The sequence below is a fragment of the Oncorhynchus gorbuscha genome, unplaced genomic scaffold (assembly GCF_021184085.1).
Source record: "Oncorhynchus gorbuscha isolate QuinsamMale2020 ecotype Even-year unplaced genomic scaffold, OgorEven_v1.0 Un_scaffold_71:::fragment_2:::debris, whole genome shotgun sequence".
In the NCBI taxonomy this organism is placed as follows: Eukaryota; Metazoa; Chordata; class Actinopteri; order Salmoniformes; family Salmonidae; genus Oncorhynchus; species Oncorhynchus gorbuscha.
The window spans coordinates 126,899-145,315 of NW_025745523.1; the positions used below are offsets into that span (position 1 = coordinate 126,899).

An 18,417-nucleotide genomic window follows, 5' to 3' on the forward strand; every position below is an offset into this window, starting at 1 on the left:
ATTCGAGACAATGATAACCAGCTGCCTCTAATTGGGAATCATACAAATCACCAACATAGAAAATCAAACCTAGAACCCCACATAGAAATTATAAACTAGAACAACCCCCCCCAGTCACGCCCTGACCTACTCTACCATAGAAAATACAGGCTTTCTATGGTCAGGACGTGACAGGTATAAATAATGGTTTGCTAGAGATATATTTATGGACCCAGTTGTTTGTCCTGTATGTTCCATAGCCATGCTCTCTGGCAATGCTCTTGTCCCTTGCTTGTTAGGGTTAGGTGGCCAACTAGCTAACACAGTCACGACATCTGCAGCCAGCATAACAGCAAAGTAGCTGCATTTGCATTTGTTGAAGATCTTTTCTATTGTCGTTCATGTGGACTACATCCATAACAATGAGCTGATGATGCCAGATATTTGCCTGGCACAGCTAGGAAAGTTTTCCTTCTCGTCAGGACACTCAACACTGTTCATTACAAGGAGATTGCATAGCATATCAAACACTAGGCTAGAAGCGAGCTAAATAGTTTGTTTCTAGCCAACCTGCCAATATGACAAGCGAAATGAAAAAAAATACTAGTTGCTGAAAATAGCTGGTGAAACTAGAAACAATTGGGAGGATTTGACATCTTTAGCAGCAAAGGGGACAGGAAAAATATATGTTCATCACTCACCTCATTAGGTCATCGATCAGATGCTCATCAAAAACAAATCAATGCTAGCTAAGCTTTTCCTCATTGGACCTGTGTTTACAATGTATCCTATTTCTGTTTGAGTGGTTGTTGATTTATCTTTCTGTTACTTTGTACAAAGTACAGTCTGCATGTGTAGGTGCATATTGCGTCATGATTGCTAGGTGTCCCGATATCTTTTCCCAACTGTCCCGAAATCTTTTCCCAACTGTCCCGATATCTTTTCCCAACTGATATATTTTCCCAACTGTCCCGATATCTTTTCCCAACTGATATCTTTTCCAAACTGTCCCGAAATCTTTTCCCAACTGTCCCGAAATCTTTTCCCAACTGATATCTTTTCCCAACTGTCCCGAAATCTTTTCCCAACTGATATCTTTTCCCAACTGTCCCGAAATCTTTTCCCAACTGATATCTTTTCCCAACTGTCCCAAAATCATTTCCCAACTGATATCTTTTCCCAACTGATATCTTTTCCCAACTGTCCCGAAATCTTTTCCCAACTGATATCTTTTCCCAACTGTCCCGAAATCTTTTCCCAACTGATATCTTTTCCCAACTGATATCTTTTCCCAACTGTCCCGATATCTTTCCCCAACTGTCCCAAAATCTTTTCCCAACTGTTCCGATATCTTTTCCCAACTGATATCTTTTCCAAACTGTCCCGATATCTTTTCCAAACTGTCCCGAAATCTTTTCCCAACTGTCCCGAAATCTTTTCCCAACTGATATCTTTTCCCAACTGTCCCGAATTATTTTCCCAACTGATATCTTTTCCCAACTGTCCCGATATCTTTTCCCAACTGTCCCGATATCTTTTCCCAACTGTCCCGATATCTTTTCCCAACTGTCCTGATATCTTTTCCCAACTGTCCCGATATCTGGTTTTAATGTACATTCTAGAATGCCCTTCTGACCAATCAGAAACAACGGTGCTGTGGTAGCCTAGTGGTTAGAGCGTTGGACTAGTAACTGGAAGGTTGCAGGTTCAAACCCCCCGACATGTCGTTCTGCACCTGAACAAGGTAGTTAGCCCACTGTTCCTAGGCTGTCATTGAAAATAAGAATTTGTTCTTAACTGACTTGCCTAGTTATATAAAGATAACAATTTAAAAAATACATATTATTAGTAAGTATTATTATAATTTTTGTATCCAGTCGGATTAACACTCCAAACAGCCTACCCGATCACTCTGAGGCGTCCGCATGGTCCCGAAGCACACCCTTGCCTTGTACCACATTCCAATGATAAAACTGGGGGGGTGGGACAAAAATTATATTTCAAAATGTGTGTGTGTGGGGGGGTGGGTACATGCCCCCCCCACCGTACACTGTGAAGGTTGCGCCCCTCTGTATATCTCTCCTAATGTAACCTTCGTATCAAAATGGAAGTAAAAAAAGTTGTATGGTTAAACCGGTCCTTTCTCCAGTGATCATGAAGAACCTGAAACACCCCCACATCGTCAGTCTGATCGGTGTCATAGAGGAAGACCCAGTGTGGATTGTCATGGAGTTATACCAGTATGGAGAGGTGAGAACCACAGCCATACTATGTTGTTAGCCATGACGCTATGTTGTTAGCCATAATGCTATGTTGTTAGCCATAATGCTATGTTGTTAGTCATTACGCTATGTTGTTAGCCATAATGCTATGTTGTTAGTCATTACGCTATGTTGTTAGTCATTACGCTATGTTGTTAGCCATAATGCTATGTTGTTAGCCATAATGCTATGTTGTTAGTCATTACGCTATGTTGTTAGCCATAATGCTATGTTGTTAGCCATGACACATGGGTGCGTTTGTAAATTCGCTCTGGCTGTATAATCCGATTTCTGAGTGTGCCAGATTGCAGAATAATTTATGAATTTACAAAAACGCTCAACACCCGTTGAATATGGCCGGTGTGAGTAAAAGTCGGCAAAAAAAGTGTAATTAAATTGTTGCCAGCAGCACAGTTATACAGTCACCAACGCTCTGGATAACATGAAAACAGCCTAACCAGCTCTGCTAGGGCGAGTAAAATGGTCAGAGTGAGGTGTTCTCTCATTTATGTATGGAAGTAGCCAGCAAGCTAGCTAACTTCCGCCTGTTAGCTTGGGTGCTTGACTGCAATTGTGAGGTCAGAATGCTCAGATCAACCCTACTCCTCGGGCCAGAGTGTCCAGTGTGCCCTCTGAACGCTCCTAGAGCGAAAAGCTCTCTGGCACTCCAGTGTGAATTAACGAATGCATCCTATGTTGTTAGCCATTATGCTATGCTGTTAGCCATGACGTTATATTGTTAGCCATGATGTTATATTGTTATTGTTAGCCATGACGTTATGTTGTTAGCCATGACGCTATGTTGTTAGCCATGGCGCTAGGTTTTTAGCCATGACGCTATGTTTTTAGCCATGACGTTATGTTGCTAGCCATGACATTATGTTGCTAGCCATGACGCTATGTTGTTAGCTATAATGCTATGTTTTTAGCCATGACGTTATGTTGCTAGCCATGATGCTATGTTGTTAGCCATATGCTATGATTTCAGCCATGATGTGTGAATCGTCATGGAGCTTTACCAGTGTGGCTAAGTGAGACAACAGTAGCCAAAATGAACTTCGAAACACGGATACACTTGACTTATAGCACAATTTCTCCTGTCAGACCTGGGATTCAAACCAGTGACTCTCCAGGCGCTTCTCTACCAGATTCTCCTGCCTGCTAGCTGGTAGCTGCCCTATCATTCTGTTCCATCTGTCTTCCAGCTGGGCAAATACCTAGAAGAGAACAAGCACAAGCTGACCAACATAACGCTGGTCCTCTTCAGCCTACAGATCTGTAAAGCTCTGGTCTACCTGGAAGGAATCAACATGGTGCACAGGTAGGATGAGGCTATACGGACACGCCTGGGGTCTCACGCAGCGAGAGCAGAGTGGAGATAAACTGATCCAGTCCAGTCAGTCATCCCAGCTAGCTAGTTCATGCTTGTGGCTAGAAACTTCAACGAGAATTTGAAAGTTGTCTGTCGAAGTTGGGAGAATGTACAGAATCATTCCCCTTTCACTGGAGTCATTTTTCATGTAGATGTTAATGCCGTAGTTTTACATTTTCTGTGAAATCACCACAATAAATGTGCTTTAGCTGTCACCCTGGCCTGATATTAGCTTCACCTTCTAACTACTTCCCTCTTCATACTGGCCTGATATTAGCTTCACCTTCTAACTACTTCCCTGTCCATACTGGCCTGATATTAGCGTCACCTTCTAACTACCTCCCTCTCCATACTGGCCTGATATTAGCTTCACCTTCTAACTACTTCCCTCTCCATACTGGCCTGATATTAGCTTCACCTTCTAACTACTTCCCTCTCCATACTGGCCTGATATTAGCTTCACCTGTCCATACTGGCCTGATATTAGCGTCACCTTCTAACTACTTCCCTCTCCATACTGGCCTGATATTAGCTTCACCTTCTAACTACTTTCCCTACTCCATACTGGCCTGATATTAGCTTCACCTTCTAACTACTTCCCTCTCCATACTGGCCTGATATTACCTTAACTACTTCCCTCCATACTCTGATAACTACTTCCCTCTCCATACTGGCCTGATATTAGCTTCACCTTCTAACTACTTCCCTCTCCATACTGGCCTGATATTAGCTTCACCTTCGAACTACTTCCCTGTCCATACTGGCCTGATATTAGCTTCACCTTCTAACTACTTCCCTCTCCATACTGGCCTGATATTAGCTTCACCTTCTAACTACTTCCCTCTCCATACTGGCCTGATATTAGCTTCACCTTCTAACTACTTCCCTGTCCATACTGGCCTGATATTAGCTTCACCTAACTACTTCCCTCTCCATACTGGCCTGATATTAGCTTCACCTTCTAACTACTTCCCTCTCCATACTGGCCTGATATTAGCTTCACCTTCTAACTACTTCCCTGTCCATACTGGCCTGATATTAGCTTCACCTTCTAACTACTTCCCTCTCCATACTGGCCTGATATTAGCTTCACCTTCTAACTACTTCCCTGTCCATACTGCAGGACAGCAGTGCTCAGTATTAGTCGGCAAGCAGCAACAAAGGACACATTGTGTTTCACGTTGTTCTGTTACTGGTTTACAGCACAAAGTCTCTCCACTGATCAGTAGGCATCAGTGACATCCGGATGGTTACTACCAATATAGGCTGCCATCCTACTCAGAATATAATCAAGTGGGATGTATCAATTTGGCTACATTAGTTAGCCCAGTGGGAAGTACCTTAATTAACACAACGCCGTTGTACTGGTCATTCACACCGGCTTATCGTTACGTTAGCTAATTGGCATGTCACGGTGGCATCCAGAAGGTGACCAATACTTACAAGTCATTTTTCCCTCCCTCCCTCCCTCACCCATCAAAATAAACATTCCTTTCTTTTAGTGAGTATTAACTAGCGCAATGAGCTAAACAAGCCAGCTGGGAAGGGCTCGTCACTGACGACTGAACTGAACCGAATCATCTCAGCTTGACTCTCATACGTCATCAATTTGGCGGCCATCTTGACACCCATATTCCATGTTGGCCACCAGATTTCTCTTCAGAAAACACTTCTTCACACTCTTAGACATGTAAAAATACATACACAGAGTGTACAAAACATTAAGAACACCTTCCTAATATTGAGTTGCACCAACCTACAAGGTGTCGAAAGCGTTCCACAGGGAGGCTGGCCCCATGTTGACTCCAATGCTTCCCACAGTTGTGTCCAGTTGGCTGGATGTCCTTTGGGTGGTGGACCATTCTTGATACACACAGGAAACGAGTGGGATGTGCCTGGCCCCTTTCACAGACATTTACTGTATATCTCTATATCTTACCCCTTCACCCTCTGAATGGCACACATACACAATCCATGTCTCAATTATCTTCGAGGCTTTAAAATCCTTCTTTAACTCGTCTCCTCCCTTTTCATCTACGCTGATTGAAGTGGATTTAACAGGTAACGTCAATAAGGGATCATAGGTTTCACCTGGATTCACCTGGTCAGTATGTGTCATGGAAAGAGCAGATGGCAATGTTTTGTACAGTCAGTGTCGATGTCCACGATGTAAAGTGGTATTTCTGCCCCATAACCCATGTTGTTGTTTATATTTAGTGAACCTTGGGTTAACTAGGCAAGTCAATTAAGAACGTAATTCTTATTTACAATGACGGCCTATCAAGAGGCAAAAAGCCCTTCCTGTGGGGACGGGGGCTCGGATTGAAGGTGTGGGACAAAACACACATCAGGACAAGAGAGATACCACAGCAGTACATAAAGAGAGACCTAAGACTACAACACAACATGGCAGCAACACAACATGACAACACAACATTACACAAAGAGAGACCTAAGACTACAACACAACATACCCCTTGACGATTCACACATCATGGCTGAAATCATAGCATATGGCTAAAACAGCATGACAACAACATCATGGTAGCAACACAACATGACAACAACATCATGGTAGTAACACAACATGGTAGCAACATCATGGTAGCATCATGACAACAGCACAACAACACAGCATGGTAGAAACACAGCACAACAACACAACATGGTAGCAACACAGCATGACAACAACAACATGGTAGCAACACAACATGGTAGCATCATGACAACAGCACAACAACACAGCATGGTAGAAACACAGCATGACAACACAACATGGTAGCAACACAGCATGACAACAACATCATGGTAGCAACACAACATGGTAGCAACACAGCATGACAACACAACATGGTAGCAACACAGCATGACAACACAACATGGTAGCAACACAACATGGTAGCAACAGCATGGTAGCAACACAGCATGACAACACAACATGGTAGCAACACAGCATGACAACACAACATGGTAGCAACACAGCATGACAACAACATCATGGTAGCAACACAACATGGTAGCAACATCATAGTAGCAACACAACATGGTACCAACATCATGGTAGCAACACAACATGGTAGCAGCATCATGGTAGCAACACAACATGGTAGCAGCATCATGGTAGCAACACAACGGTAGCAACACAACATGACAACAACATCATGGTAGTAAAACAGCATGACAACAACATCATGGTAGCAACACAACATGACAACAACATCATGGTAGTAACACAACATGGTAGCATCATGACAACAGCACAACAACACAGCATGGTAAAAACACAGCACAACAACACAACATGGTAGCAACACAGCATGACAACACAACATGGTAGCAACACAGCATGACAACAACATCATGGTAGCAACACAACATGGTAGCATCATGACAACAGCACAACAACACAGCATGGTAGAAACACAGCATGACAACACAACATGGTAGCAACACAGCATGACAACAACATCATGGTAGCAACACAACATGGTAGCAACATCATGGTAGCAACACAGCATGACAACACAACATGGTAGCAACACAACATGGTAGCAACATCATGGTATTAACACAGCATGACAACACAACATGATAGCAACACAGCATGACAACACAACATGGTAGCAACACAGCATGACAACACAACATGGTAGCAACACAGCATGGTAGAAACACAGCATGACAACACAACATGGTAGCAACACAGCATGGTAGAAACACAGCATGACAACACAACATGGTAGCAACACAGCATGGTAGAAACACAGCATGACAACACAACATGGTAGCAACACAGCATGGTAGAAACACAGCATGACAACACAACATGATAGCAACACAGCATGACAACACAACATGGTAGCAACACAGCATGACAACAACATCATGGTAGCAATACAACATGGTAGAAACACATGACAACAGCACAACAACACATCACGGTAGCAACACAGCATGACAACAACATGGTAACCCCACAACATATTGTGTCCCCACAGAGACAAAGCACAGGTAGGACAGCCACGTTGACACCCATAATTCCTCTAACCCAGAGAACAGGGTCGTGTTCATTAGAGCACACCGTAGCAAAACATCTTACAATAATATATAATAATAATAATAATAATAATATAATAATAATATATAATAATATAATAATAATAATATATAAATACATCTTACAACAGATGTATGGGTGGTCCCGGGATTGAACCCAAAACCTGCATTCTTATTGGACGAAAACGTTCTTATTGGACAACTTCAGGTAGTACCTCCCTGTTTCAACTAACCTGTTTATTGTGTCCCAACAGGGACATAGCGGTGAGGAACGTGCTGGTGGCCACAGCAGACTGTGTTAGGCTGGGAGACTTTGGTCTGTCCAGATACATCGAGGAAGAAGAGTATTACAAGGGTATGGGGAGACTCTCAATGTCATTTCCTTGATTCCTCACGTCCTCTCACCACGCCTCATTTGTAAAACCCATTGGATGAGAAAGTCAGATGGGAGGGACTTCTGACCTGCTCATCCAATTGGGTTTTGAGAAGGAGGCGAGAGGATGCAAGGAATCAAGGAAATGTAATTGAGATTCTCCTATGGTGTGGTCTGTCTGTGTTCTCTTAAATACTGGCCCCACACTGGCTAAATACATGTATATACAAAACATTTACACTGTCTTTCTGCGTCACTTCCACAGCCTCAGTTAGCCGATTACCTATAAAATGGATGGCTCCAGAATCCATTAACTTCAGACGCTTCACAACGGCTAGTGATGTCTGGATGTTTGGTAAGTCTGTTGACATGTTTTGGGGGATACTTTGCTTTTGCAGTATTTCTGTGTATTTTACCTTTATTTAACTAGGCAAGTCAGTTAAGAACAAATTCTTATTTTCAATGACGGCCTGGGAACAGTGGGTTAAGTGCCTGTTCAGGGGCAGAACAACAGATTTTCAATGTCAGCTCGGGGGTTTGAACTCGCAACCTTCCGGTTACTAGTCCAACGCTCTAACCACTAGGCTACCCTGCCGCCCCAGTGAGCTAAGGTGGGGCTTTACCTAGCAGAGACTTGTAGATAACCTGTAGCCAGTGGGTTTGGCAACGAGTATGAAGCGAGGGCCAGCCAACGAGAGCGTACAGGTCACAATGGTGGGTAGTGTATGGGGCTTTGGTGACAAAACGGATGCCGCTGTGATAGACTGCATCCAGTTTGTTGAGCAGAGTGTTGGAGGCTATTTTATAGATATTATCGCCGAAGTCGAGGATTGGTAGGATGGTCAGTTTTACGAGGGTATGTTTAGCAGCATGAGTGAAGGATGCTTTGTTGCGATATAGGAAGTCGATTCTAGATCAAATTTTGGATTGGAGATGCTTAATGTGAGTCTGGAAGGAGAGTTTACAGTCTAACCAGACACCTAGGTATTTCTAGTTGTCCACATATTCTAAGTCAGAGCCGTCCAGAGTAGTGATGCTGGACGGGCGGGCAGGTGCGGGCAGCGATCTGTTGAAAAGTACGGTATTTCCTCTGACACATTGGTGTGGCTGGCTTCCGGGTTAAGCGGTCATTGTGTCTAGAAGCGGTGCGGGTCGTGTTTTGGAGGACTCATGGTGTCACGACTTCGGCAGAAGTCGTTGCCTCTCCTTGTTCGGGCGGTGCTCGGCGGTCGACGTCACCGGTCTTCTAGCCATCATTGATCCATTTTTCATTTTCCATTGGTTTTGTCTTGTCTTCCCACACACCTGTTTTCTATCCAATTCATTACCTGTTGTATATTTTACCCTCTGTTTTCCCTCATGTCTTTGTCAGAGATTGTTTATTGTCAGTGTTGTGTTTGGTGTGTTGGTGCGCGACGGGTCCTCGTACCCATATTTGTTAATATCTGTTCTTATTAGTGTTATGGAGCGTGTTACGTGGACATTCATTAAAAGACTCCATTTTACACTCCGTTTGACTCTCCTGCGCCTGACTTCCCTGCCACCTATACACACGACTCTGACACATGGCTCTCGACCTTCCTCTGTTTTCTATCTAGAACATTCCATTTCTCCCGGAACTGGTTTCCATCCATGGAGTCTTCCATTTCTTACAGAGCGTTCTCAAAATCCGCTGACAGAGGGCATCATGTCCCTCTCTCTCTGCTGCAGCTCCACCTTCACTACACACAGCTACTCTTGGAGGACATCATTGGACTGTGGCTTCTGTTCAGTGTTCTGTCTTAACTTATGTCTTGACTGTTCTATTGAAGCACAACGTTGCTCCTGGAAATGCCTCAACTCTCCCATCAGCGTCTGGACATTGTAATGCCTCAACTCTCCCATCAGCGTCTGGACATTGTAATGCCTCAACTCTTCCATCAGCGTCTGGACAGTGTCACATTGTAATGCCTCAACTCTTCCATCAGTGTCTGGACAGTGTCACATTGTAATGCCTCAACTCTTCCATCATCGTCTGGACAGTGTCACATTGTAATGCCTCAACTCTTCCATCATCGTCTGGACAGTGTCACATTGTAATGCCTCAACTCTCCCATCAGTGTCTGGACAGTGTCACATTGTAATGCCTCAACTCTTCCATCAGCGTCTGCACAGTGTCACATTGTAATGCCTCAACTCTCCCATCAGTGTCTGGACATTGTAATGCCTCATCTCTTCCATCAGCATCTGGACAGTGTCACATTGTAATGCCTCAACTCTTCCATCAGCGTCTGGACAGTGTCACATTGTAATGCCTCAACTCTCCCATCAGTGTCTGGACAGTGTCACATTGTAATGCCTCAACTCTTCCATCAGCGTCTGCACAGTGTCACATTGTAATGCCTCAACTCTCCCATCAGTGTCTGGACAGTGTCACATTGTAATGCCTCAACTCTTCCATCAGCGTCTGGACAGTGTCACATTGTAATGCCTCAACTCTTCCATCAGTGTCTGGACAGTGTCACATTGTAATGCCTCAACTCTTCCATCAGCATCTGGACAGTGTCACATTGTAATGCCTCAACTCTTCCATCACATCTGGCCTCAACTCTTCCATCAGCATCTGGACATTGTAATGCCTCAACTCTTCCATCAGCATCTGGACAGTGTCACATTCTTCCTGTGTGTTCTCCCTGTATTCTGTCATCTCTCAACTCTTCCATCAGCTCTGGACAGCTGCTACAGCTGAAGGAGGGAGTGATGTATCCTTCATCTCCACTTCACCTTGGGAGAGCTGCTTCCATCAGCTGAAGGAGGGAGTGTGATGTAATCCTGTCATCTCCACTTCACCTGGACAGTGGAGAGCAACTCTTCCAGCTGAAGGAGGGAGTGATGTATCCTGTCATCTCCACTTCACCTAGGGAGAGCTGCTACAGCTGAAGGAGGGAGTCATCTCCACTTCACCTGTCCATCCTGTCATCTCCACTTCACCTAGGGAGAGCTGCTCCAGCTGAAGGAGGGAGTGATGTATCCTGTCATCTCCACTTCACCTAGGGAGAGCTGCTACAGCTGAAGGAGGGAGTGATGTATTCTGTCATCTCCACTTCACCTAGGGAGAGCTGCTACAGCTGAAGGAGGGAGTGATGTATTCCTGTCATCTCCACTTCACCTAGGGAGAGCTGCTACAGCTGAAGGAGGGAGTGATGTATCCTGTCATCTCCACTTCACCTAGGGAGAGCTGCTACAGCTGAAGGAGGGAGTGATGTATCCTGTCATCTCCACTTCACCTAGGGAGAGCTGCTACAGCTGAAGGAGGGAGTGATGTATCCTGTCATCTCCACTTCACCTAGGGAGAGCTGCTACAGCTGAAGGAGGGAGGATGTATCCTGTCATCTCCACTTCACCTAGGGAGAGCTGCTCCAGCTGAAGGAGGGAGTGATGTATCCTGTCATCTCCACTTCACCTAGGGAGAGCTGCTCCAGCTGAAGGAGGGAGTGATGTATCCTGTCATCTCCACTTCACCTAGGGAGAGCTGCTCCAGCTGAAGGAGGGAGTGATGTATCCTGTCATCTCCACTTCACCTAGGGAGAGCTGCTACAGCTGAAGGAGGGAGTGATGTATCCTGTCATCTCCACTTCACCTAGGGAGAGCTGCTACAGCTGAAGGAGGGAGTGATGTATTTTGAAGTCCGGGTTTTGGGAGTTTCAGACATACTGTTAACGTTGATCATGTCAGTTTTTAGTTCATCATCCACTAAAGGTATTATCGTGTTTAACTCTTCTTCAAAACAGCTCTAGACTGGCCTCAGAGTCTTGGTCTTGTTTCCAGACATAAGATGTTTGTTTAATCTAGAAGATAAAATAAACGAACACCTATTTAGGTGAGGTGCTGGCTAGCAGGTGGAGAAAACTTGAAAATAAATGAGAGCCGCACGCTCAGATGAGCTCAGATGCAAAAAAAAATATTTGATGGGGCGTTAAAATTTTAGAGTTCGCGGCTCTCTTTTTTTCACAAGATGTTTGTTTACCTGGTGCAGGACTGCATGCCAAGCATTTGGACGTTCAGTAAAAAGAGAAGATCCCACCTTGATTTTCTTTGTCTTTTTGTTGCATAAAATCTGCTGTTAGGGTCTCTTTTATTAAAACCTTTGCTTTACTGGTAATACCTTTTGCATGTTGGATTGCAAGGTTGCTGAGCTTGGAGCTTGTAAATGTATCCATCATAGTTGATTACCGCTGGATACAGGAGATATAACAGCTGACTGTAGCTAGGTGTTTTTAAACGTAAACATAGCGTACCTTTCTTGTTTTCCTGTCTGAAATGTTTTATCTTGCTTGTGTAAGTTTAGATAGATACTTGTTTTCCAGTCCCTTTTGTCATTTTTGATTGTCCTTTTAGTTATTTGATCACTAGGTTTTTTTTGTTGCTAACTGCAGGTAGCTAGAAACTGTCTTAGCAACTCCCTAGCAACGTGGTAAACAACTGTTAGCTTGTTAGCTATCCAGTTGAGTTATGAGGATAACAGTTGTTTACTGATGAGGTATTCTCTTCTTCTGAAGTTATATTCTTAGTCCTACTTCCTTTATCTTTCACTCACTTATTTTTCTCAAATGTACTCTTCCTCTAAATCATTTGAAATATGATAGAAAATACTAGATATTAGGAGCTCATCATTTTACCAGCTGCTCTCTCTCTCTCTCTCTGTGTGTCTCTCTCTCTCTCTCTCTCTCTCTCTCTCTCTCTCTCTCTCTCTCTCTCTCTCTCTCTCTCTCTCTCTCTCTCTCTCTCTCTCTCTCTCTCTCTCTCTCTCTCTCTCTCTCTCTCTCTCTCTCTCTCTCTCTCTCTCTCTCTCTCTCTCTCTCTCTCTCTCTCTCCCTCTCCATAGCGGTGTGTATTTGGGAGATCCTGAGTCGAGGGCAGCAGCCTTTCTTCTGGTTGGAGAACCGTGACGTCATCATCCAGCTGGAGCAAGGCATCCGACTACCCAAACCTGACGACTGCCCTCCTGCCCTCTACTCCCTCATGACACGCTGCTGGTCCTACAACCCCCGCGAGAGACCCTCTTTCACAGAGCTGGTCGTTAAGATCAGGTACTGACTGCCATTGGCCTGGCTTGGCTATGTTCTGACATCAGATTTGAATATGGTCGTGGTTGTTAAATATGTACTTTTTCTTTTCACAGTGACGTCCAGCAGATGGAGAAGGAGCAGGAGGCAGAGCGAGAGAGGGACAGAAAACGCCCCATCAAGTTCTTTGACACCAAGTTCAAATTCAACGAACCTCCTCCTAAGGTAGTATCCTGTCTTCTTGATCACACACACACACACACACACACACACACACACACACACACACACACACACACACACACACACACACACACACACACACACACACACACACACACACACACACACACACACACACACACACACACACACACACACACACACACACACACACACACACACACACTTATACAGTTAGCCTTGTGGGGACACAATTCAGTCCCATTCAAAATCCTATTTTCACTAACCCCTAACCTTAACCAAAAACCTAACCTTCACCTTAATCCTAACCCGAGCTCTTAACACTAAAACTAAACCTAGCTTCTAACCCTAGATCCTAACCTTAACGCTTAATGTAATTCTAACCCTAGATCCTAACCCTTAACGTAATTCTAACCATAACCCTAGCTCCTAACCCGAGCTCCTAACCCTTAATGTAATTCTAACCCTAACCCTAGATCCTAACCATAGCTCCTAACCCTTAACGTAATTCTAACCCTAACCCTAGCTCCTAACCGTAGATTCTAACCCTAACCCTTAACGGAATTCTAACCCTAACCCTAGCTCCTGACCCTAGATCCTAACCCTAGCTCCTAACCCTAGATCCTAACCCTTAATGTAATTCTAACCCTAACCCTAGCTCCTAACCGTAGATCCTAACCCTAACCCTTAACGGAATTCTAACCCTAACCCTAGCTCCTGACCCTAGATCCTAACCCTAGCTCCTAACCCTAGCTCCTAACCCTAACCCTTAATGTAATTCTAACCCTAACCCTAGCTCCTAACCGTAGATTCTAACCCTAACCCTTAACGGAATTCTAACCCTAACCCTAGCTCCTGACCCTAGATCCTAACCCTAGCTCCTAACCCTAGATCCTAACCCTAACCCTTAATGTAATTCTAACCCTAACCCTAGCTCCTAACCGTAGATCCTAACCCTAACCCTTAACGGAATTCTAACCCTAACCCTAGCTCCTGACCATAGATCCTAACCCTAGCTCCTAACCCTAGATCCTCACCCTTAATGTAATTCTAATTCTAACACTAATTCTAACCTTAAGCCTAAACCCCCTAGAAATAGCATTTGACCTCGTGGGGACTAATAAAATGTCCCCATTTGTTACACACACACACACACACACACGCACGCACGCACGCACGCACACACACACACACACACACGCACACACACACACACACACACACACACACACACACACACACACACACACACACACACACACACACACACACACACACACACACACACACACACACACACACACACACACACACACACACACACACAAACACACACACCTTCAGCATCATTGTTTTTTGTCATGGCGTTGTTAGAATTAGCATATAAGTTACTCAACCTTTCTGTCCCTGTGTTTCTAGCCCTCCAGGATGAAACCTGGGGGTCGTTTTGGTAACAATATTGGCCTGCACGTTCAGCTGAATGAGGCCCTGTGTGCCAGCTCTCCAGACCTGGTCAGTCCCTGTGAATACACCACTGTTGTAGACTCTAGGAGCAACACAGTGGTCGTGCCCATGATGTCTCCACGACGATGCAGCATGGGGGTGAGACTCTAGTTTACTTCCTTCTAGACTCTAGTTTTCTAGTTCTAGTCTAGTTCTAGTCTACTTCCTTCTAGACTCTAGTTCTCTAGTTCTAGTCTACTTCCTTCTAGACTCTAGTTCTCTAGTTCTAGTCTACTTCCTTCTAGACTCTAGTTCTAGTCTACTTCCCTCTAGACTCTAGTTCTAGTCTACTTCCCTCTAGACTCTAGTTCTAGTCTACTTCCCTCTAGACTCTAGTTCTAGTCTACTTCCCTCTAGACTCTAGTTCTAGTCTACTTCCCTCTAGACTCTAGTTCTAGTCTACTTCCCTCTAGACTCTAGTTCTAGTCTACTTCCCTCTAGACTCTAGTTCTAGTCTACTTCCCTCTAGACTCTAGTTCTAGTCTACTTCCCTCTAGACTCTAGTTCTAGTCTACTTCCCTCTAGACTCTAGTTCTAGTCTACTTCCCTCTAGACTCTAGTTCTAGTCTACTTCCCTCTAGACTCTAGTTCTCTAGTTCTAGTCTACTTCCTTCTAGACTCTAGTTCTCTAGTTCTAGTCTACTTCCCTCTAGACTCTAGTTCTAGTCTACTTCCCTCTAGACTCTAGTTCTCTAGTTCTAGTCTACTTCCCTCTAGACTCTAGTTCTCTAGTTCTAGTCTACTTCCCTCTAGACTCTAGTTCTAGTCTAGTTCCCTCTAGACTCTAGTTCTCTAGTTCTAGTCTACTTCCTTCTAGACTCTAGTTCTCTAGTTCTAGTCTACTTCCCTCTAGACTCTAGTTCTAGTCTACTTCCCTCTAGACTCTAGTTCTCTAGTTCTAGTCTACTTCCCTCTAGACTCTAGTTCTCTAGTTCTAGTCTACTTCCCTCTAGACTCTAGTTCTAGTCTACTTCCCTCTAGACTCTAGTTCTCTAGTTCTAGTCTACTTCCCTCTAGACTCTAGTTCTCTAGTTCTAGTCTACTTCCTTCTAGACTCTAGTTCTCTAGTTCTAGTCTACTTCCTTCTAGACTCTAGTTCTAGTCTACTTCCTTCTAGACTCTAGTTCTCTAGTTCTAGTCTACTTCCTTCTAGACTCTAGTTCTCTAGTTCTAGTCTACTTCCCTCTAGACTCTAGTTCTCTAGTTCTAGTCTACTTCCCTCTAGACTCTAGTTCTCTAGTTCTAGTCTACTTCCTTCTAGACTCTAGTTCTCTAGTTCTAGTCTACTTCCCTCTAGACTCTAGTTCTCTAGTTCTAGTCTACTTCCTTCTAGACTCTAGTTCTAGTCTACTTCCCTCTAGACTCTAGTGCTCTAGTTCTAGTCTACTTCCCTCTAGACTCTAGTTCTCTAGTTCTAGTCTACTTCCCTCTAGACTCTAGTTCTCTAGTTCTAGTCTACTTCACTCTAGACTCTAGTTCTCTAGTTCTAGTCTATTTCCCTCTAGACTCTAGTTCTAGTCTACTTCCTTCTAGACTCTAGTTCTCTAGTTCTAGTCTACTTCCCTCTAGACTCTAGTTCTCTAGTTCTAGTCTACTTCTCTCTAGACTCTAGTTCTAGTCTACTTCACTCTAGACTCTAGTTCTAGTCTACTTCCCTCTAGACTCTAGTTCTAGTCTACTTCCCTCTAGACACTAGTTCTCTAGTTCTAGTCTACTTCCCTCTAGACTCTAGTTCTCTAGTTCTAGTCTACTTCCCTCTAGACTCTAGTTCTCTAGTTCTAGTCTACTTCCTTCTAGACTCTAGTTCTCTAGTTCTAGTCTACTTCCCTCTAGACTCTAGTTCTAGTCTACTTCCCTCTAGACACTAGTTCTCTAGTTCTAGTCTACTTCCCTCTAGACTCTAGTTCTCTAGTTCTAGTCTACTTCCCTCTAGACTCTAGTTCTCTAGTTCTAGTCTACTTCCTTCTAGACTCTAGTTCTCTAGTTCTAGTCTACTTCCCTCTAGACTCTAGTTCTAGTCTACTTCCCTCTAGACTCTAGTTCTCTAGTTCTAGTCTACTTCCCTCTAGACTCTAGTTCTCTAGTTCTAGTCTACTTCCCTCTAGACACTAGTTCTCTAGTTCTAGTCTACTTCCCTCTAGACTCTAGTTCTCTAGTTCTAGTCTACTTCCCTCTAGACTCTAGTTCTCTAGTTCTAGTCTACTTCCTTCTAGACTCTAGTTCTCTAGTTCTAGTCTACTTCCCTCTAGACACTAGTTCTCTAGTTCTAGTCTACTTCCTTCTAGACTCTAGTTCTCTAGTTCTAGTCTACTTCCCTCTAGACACTAGTTCTCTAGTTCTAGTCTACTTCCTTCTAGACTCTAGTTCTCTAGTTCTAGTCTACTTCCTTCTAGACTCTAGTTCTAGTCTACTTCCTTCTAGACACTAGTTCTCTAGTTCTAGTCTACTTCCTCTAGACTCTAGTTCTCTAGTTCTAGTCTACTTCCTTCTAGACTCTAGTTCTCTAGTTCTAGTCTACTTCCCTCTAGACTCTAGTTCTCTAGTTCTAGTCTACTTCCCTCTAGACTCTAGTTCTCTAGTTCTAGTCTACTTCCTTCTAGACTCTAGTTCTCTAGTTCTAGTCTACTTCCCTCTAGACTCTAGTTCTCTAGTTCTAGTCTACTTCCTTCTAGACTCTAGTTCTAGTCTACTTCCCTCTAGACTCTAGTGCTCTAGTTCTAGTCTACTTCCCTCTAGACTCTAGTTCTCTAGTTCTAGTCTACTTCCCTCTAGACACTAGTTCTCTAGTTCTAGTCTACTTCCCTCTAGACTCTAGTTCTCTAGTTCTAGTCTACTTCACTCTAGACTCTAGTTCTCTAGTTCTAGTCTATTTCCCTCTAGACTCTAGTTCTAGTCTACTTCCTTCTAGACTCTAGTTCTCTAGTTCTAGTCTACTTCCCTCTAGACTCTAGTTCTCTAGTTCTAGTCTACTTCCCTCTAGACTCTAGTTCTAGTCTACTTCCCTCTAGACTCTAGTTCTAGTCTACTTCCCTCTAGACTCTAGTTCTAGTCTACTTCCCTCTAGACTCTAGTTCTAGTCTACTTCCCTCTAGACTCTAGTTCTAGTCTACTTCCCTCTAGACTCTAGTTCTCTAGTTCTAGTCTACTTCCCTCTAGACTCTAGTTCTAGTCTACTTCCCTCTAGACTCTAGTTCTAGTCTACTTCCCTCTAGACTCTAGTTCTAGTCTACTTCCCTCTAGACTCTAGTTCTCTAGTTCTAGTCTACTTCCTTCTAGACTCTAGTTCTCTAGTTCTAGTCTACTTCCCTCTAGACTCTGGTTCTCTAGTTCTAGTCTACTTCCTTCTAGACTCTAGTTCTCTAGTTCTAGTCTACTTCCTTCTAGACTCTAGTTCTCTAGTTCTAGTCTACTTCCTCTAGACTCTAGTTCTCTAGTTCTAGTCTACTTCCCTCTAGACACTAGTTCTCTAGTTCTAGTCTACTTCCTTCTAGACTCTAGTTCTCTAGTTCTAGTCTACTTCCTCTAGACTCTAGTTCTCTAGTTCTAGTCTACTTCACTCTAGACTCTAGTTCTCTAGTTCTAGTCTATTTCCCTCTAGACTCTAGTTCTAGTCTACTTCCTTCT

At 43.8% G+C, this 18,417-nt stretch overlaps 1 protein-coding gene across 1 annotated transcript in view; it reads left to right on the forward strand.

Annotated features, from left to right (window-relative positions):
- The window catches only part of LOC124019145 (protein-tyrosine kinase 2-beta-like), an 84,322-nt gene that overhangs the window by 39,630 nt on the left and 26,275 nt on the right, over nucleotides 1-18,417 (forward strand). Inside the window, exons 17-23 of the mRNA XM_046334523.1 lie at nucleotides 2,129-2,229; nucleotides 3,446-3,561; nucleotides 7,923-8,023; nucleotides 8,307-8,396; nucleotides 12,906-13,110; nucleotides 13,203-13,311; nucleotides 14,710-14,892. Coding sequence (XP_046190479.1) covers nucleotides 2,129-2,229; nucleotides 3,446-3,561; nucleotides 7,923-8,023; nucleotides 8,307-8,396; nucleotides 12,906-13,110; nucleotides 13,203-13,311; nucleotides 14,710-14,892 — 905 coding nt within the window. The remainder of the gene's footprint in view (nucleotides 1-2,128; nucleotides 2,230-3,445; nucleotides 3,562-7,922; nucleotides 8,024-8,306; nucleotides 8,397-12,905; nucleotides 13,111-13,202; nucleotides 13,312-14,709; nucleotides 14,893-18,417) is intronic.